Source organism: Embiotoca jacksoni, unplaced genomic scaffold (genome assembly GCF_022577435.1).
Source record: "Embiotoca jacksoni isolate LCO1_2020_lvr unplaced genomic scaffold, fEmbJac1.0.p SCAF_3, whole genome shotgun sequence".
NCBI classification, from domain to species: Eukaryota; Metazoa; Chordata; class Actinopteri; family Embiotocidae; genus Embiotoca; species Embiotoca jacksoni.
In genome coordinates, this window is record NW_027185381.1 from 13,714,817 (window position 1) to 13,718,541 (window position 3,725).

At 35.5% G+C, this 3,725-nt stretch overlaps 1 protein-coding gene across 1 annotated transcript; it reads left to right on the plus strand.

Annotated features, from left to right (window-relative positions):
* The first annotated feature begins 449 nt into the window (after positions 1–449).
* LOC138205958 (inter-alpha-trypsin inhibitor) lies at positions 450–2,194 on the plus strand. The gene is made up of 5 exons (XM_069162345.1): positions 450–618; positions 1,289–1,465; positions 1,598–1,642; positions 1,909–1,987; positions 2,104–2,194. Exons 1-5 carry the CDS (start codon positions 450–452, stop codon positions 2,192–2,194), a joined length of 561 nt encoding a protein of 186 aa, XP_069018446.1.
* Positions 2,195–3,725: the final 1,531 nt, after the last annotated feature.

Here is a 3,725-nt window from a genome sequence, read left to right on the forward strand (position 1 = left end):
TCACTGAGGGAGGTCCATATTTTCAGCACCCAGTTTAAATGGCTGTTTATTTAGTTAGTAATGTAAATAGTTTGTTTCTCTCCAAAATCAATTGCATTTCTGGGTAAAAGAACCATTTGAAACCACTTCCCTTCGGTGAAATCTGTGAAGGGCGGGAGGACTGAAAATGTACCATAAATGATAGTTTTTATTGCCATCATAAAAAGAGGGAGTGGATCAGATTAGTTAAACATTAATTGTATATACACCGATGATTTCTACTGAAACACACAGTATATGGGACTAACTGTGTAACGGCCATCTAACCAGCTTACTCAGTAACAGTACCTCAGATCAAAGTTGAATGAATTAATCACTTGAAATGTTACACGTTACAAGTTTTGCTAATATAAATGTAACTTTCAATTTATTTTTATCTTCCAACAGATTTCTGTCAATTAGATCCTGATATGGGTGAAGGCACACTCTTTGTGTTTTCTGTGCATTATGATTCTGCCAGGGATCAGTGCAGTCCTTTCCTCTACAAAGGCCAAGGAGGAAATGCCAACCGGTTTGACAATGAAAGAGAGTGCATCAGAAACTGTTCAGCCAATGCAGAAAATATCTACCCAATGGATGGTAAGAGGATTTTATGTATTTAGAAGGACATACATTTAATTGAGTCACACACTTGGTTTAACCACCCTCAGTTGCAAATATGCAAAATGTCAAATGTAACTTTAAAGATTCCCTAAAAGTAGATGTCCAAGACAAAACATGTCCTTCTTCTTGGTTTTCTAAGAACTTTGGAACATGAATTGGCTGCTGAGGTAGAGTTTTATGACCAAAGAGCCATGCAACAACAGTATAATCATAAAGCCTCCTTATTACACCTTAGTAAGAGAGAGATGCCTTCTTGAGTGATCTGCCTTAACCAAATATTAAACAGGAAACACTGTTATTTTTGAAGACAAACATGTTAATTACAACCCTAAAACCTATCAGTGCTAACTTGTTTACCGATTCAATAAACCCAAACACTGTTAAGGTTTACTGTTTTATAATTTCTTCATATGTAAGTGTTTCATGTTCAAGAGGCTGAAAATAATACTTGTCAGCATTCAGTATTAGTGATACGCCACCAAGTGGTGAAAGACCAGGACTACTTAAAACAGACCCAAACCTGATGAAATGTTGATCAAAATACTCAGCTGATTTCATATAAGTATTCCTATACATAATCAATCACAACCACTCCTACTGCTATTTTGAATAATGTTGATATCAAAATGATGTTTTCTCCCCATAGCATCCAAAGCTTGCCACTTCAAAAAGACCCTGGGTACATGCGACGGTCACAATTTAAGATACTACTACGATTCGTTTCATGACAAATGCAAAAAATTCTTATGGACTGGATGCATCGGAAATGGAAACAGATTTGTTGACTACAACTCCTGCAATACCACATGTGCTGGCATCCACGGTAAGCAAACATCTCTTTCTTGTGTACACGGTGGCTGATGATATTTTACTATATCAATATGTCATTTCATGTTTTAAAACTCATGAGTCAGTCAAATGTATTGTGATATCTGTTAATTGTTTTGGTTTGTAGATGATGGTGATGAACTTGAGGAGGACGAGCCAGACACTCCTATTGGTCAGTAGACGCACAGTGAACTCAATATAAAATTATTATTTGAAGAGCTACACAGTGCAAATATACTTTAAACTCCCTTTTATTTTAAAACAACTTCCTGTTTTAGTCCAAGCTGGTTGTTAAGACAAATTATATAATTTTGCACATTGTGCATCAGGTTCTTACTAGGTGAAACAGTCTGCATAAAACGGTTCTAAAACTGTTTGTATAGTGTTGAATCCTTTTACACAAATCCTCATGTGTTAAACTGCTGTTGTCTTTAACAGCAATCATCTGTGGAGTTTTGCTTGGACTCATTATTGCTGCTGTCCTCATAACTGTGATTGTCCTGAGCGTTCAGTCAAAGTAAGACCACTTTTCTTCCAAATACATCTAAAAAGCAAGATCGTCACATACAGGTAATTGCAGCTCTCCTGAAATTATTATAACACTTATTGTACTTATTTTTTGTACTCCTCTAGGAAACAGGGTTCAAAGAAGAAGGGCGCAGGGAAGAGTAAAGACGACCAGTCTGACCCAGCCAATCAGGGCAACAGGATTGAAATGGCATAGAAAATCACCTCAATAGGAGATGAATAGTTTTTACCAGCTTTGTTTGGGCAAAAACCCTCCTAGTCTTGATATCAAACATGTCATCATTCTAACATTTCTAAATTCACCTTAACCATATGTAATGTCCATTAGAATGCAGCTCAATTTTGTCTTTGGTTTCACACGTGCAGTGATGTTTCTTTAGTTCTACTATTTTCTTGAAAGATTTATTCTATACTTTTAATCAGTAATCTTTCATTATTTTAATCAGTCGATTTGTAATTAAAATGAAAAAAGAGGTTAAATAGTTGTAGTAACAGTCAGTTAATCAGTTGAATGATAGAAAATAAAACAATCGTTTGAATTATCAATTAACTCTTTAAGTAATTTTTCCAGGAAAAACGACAAACATTTCCTTTTATTTCATCTTCTCTATAGTTCAGATTCTATAGATTGATCTCATAATCTTTTTAGTGTTTCCAAAATACAACTGCATCATCACCTGGTGACTTGCTAAAAACTGTCTGAAGTCTTCTGAATGCATGTGCCAATTCAAAACCGAACACATGTATTTAGCACTGTTTTTGTACAGTGAAGCCTGGTGCACTCTCTGTTATTACTGTTTAGAGCTCAGCATTTATGAGTTTTTTGTTTTAGGTGGTAAAACATAAAAATGTCAGCATGTTTCTCAGTTATCTTAAAATATGTAATGTCATGAAATGTTAATGCTGATGTGTTATATTTGCGATGTACTATGTTGCAGAATAATCAGTGTCTTTTATATGGGAAACGTGCTGGTGAAGTTCCAACTTTTTTATTATAGTGTAAGAGGTGTAAATATTTTCAAAACACCATAATCATCTGTTTAGTGTTGTTTAACAGAATACATGGCAGAGAGGTGCTTTTGTACTGTTTAAGTTGCTTTAGGGTTAAAACGAAGCACTGTGTGAAGTTAAGTGATTAGTTCAATAAAATATGCTGTTTGCATTCATCTGAGTGTTAATTATTTTTCACCACAATTGTTAATAATGTGACATTTCTGTAGCAACTTGTTTTGTTTTGAGCAGTTTCAGAAATATGACTGGATGACCACGGCTGTTTTACTGGGTATAAGTCCATTCTCACATGAAAAACGTCACTGGTTGATTGTTGAAAGGTATCAAAACGACCTCAATTTACACATATTGTGACCTCTAGTGGTTGTTGCAATTATGACAGGAGCAAAGGAGGAAGTCACGTGGTAGAGTATAAAGAGTGACAACGTCCATATAGGGAGGTTATCAGGGTGGTTGCATTTTTCAAACACATGACTTTAACCCAGGAGAGCAGTGACTCTCATGTGAAACCAAAAGTCAATGTTGACTTATTTTGCTTTACATAATATATTGGACAGATGTAACATCACTTTCATCATTTGTAACTTATGTAACTAACATAATTATCACAACCAAAACCATGATCCTATTCAAAGACATGCTTGTCAGGTTCATTGGTGATTCTTGCCCTGTGATCGACTGGTGACCTGGCGAGGGTGTTCCCTGCCTTCGCTCCA

What these genes read in the sequence shown, in the direction of transcription:
- LOC138205958 (XM_069162345.1), top strand. Translation starts at nt 450, where the DNA reads ATGGGTGAAGGCACACTCTTTGTGTTTTCTGTGCATTATGATTCTGCC. An exon ending in AAATATCTACCCAATGGATG is followed by an intron (nt 619 to 1,288) that starts GTAAGAGGATTT and finishes TTCTCCCCATAG; the next exon opens with CATCCAAAGCTTGCCACTTC. An exon ending in CACATGTGCTGGCATCCACG is followed by an intron (nt 1,466 to 1,597) that starts GTAAGCAAACAT and finishes TTTGGTTTGTAG; the next exon opens with ATGATGGTGATGAACTTGAG.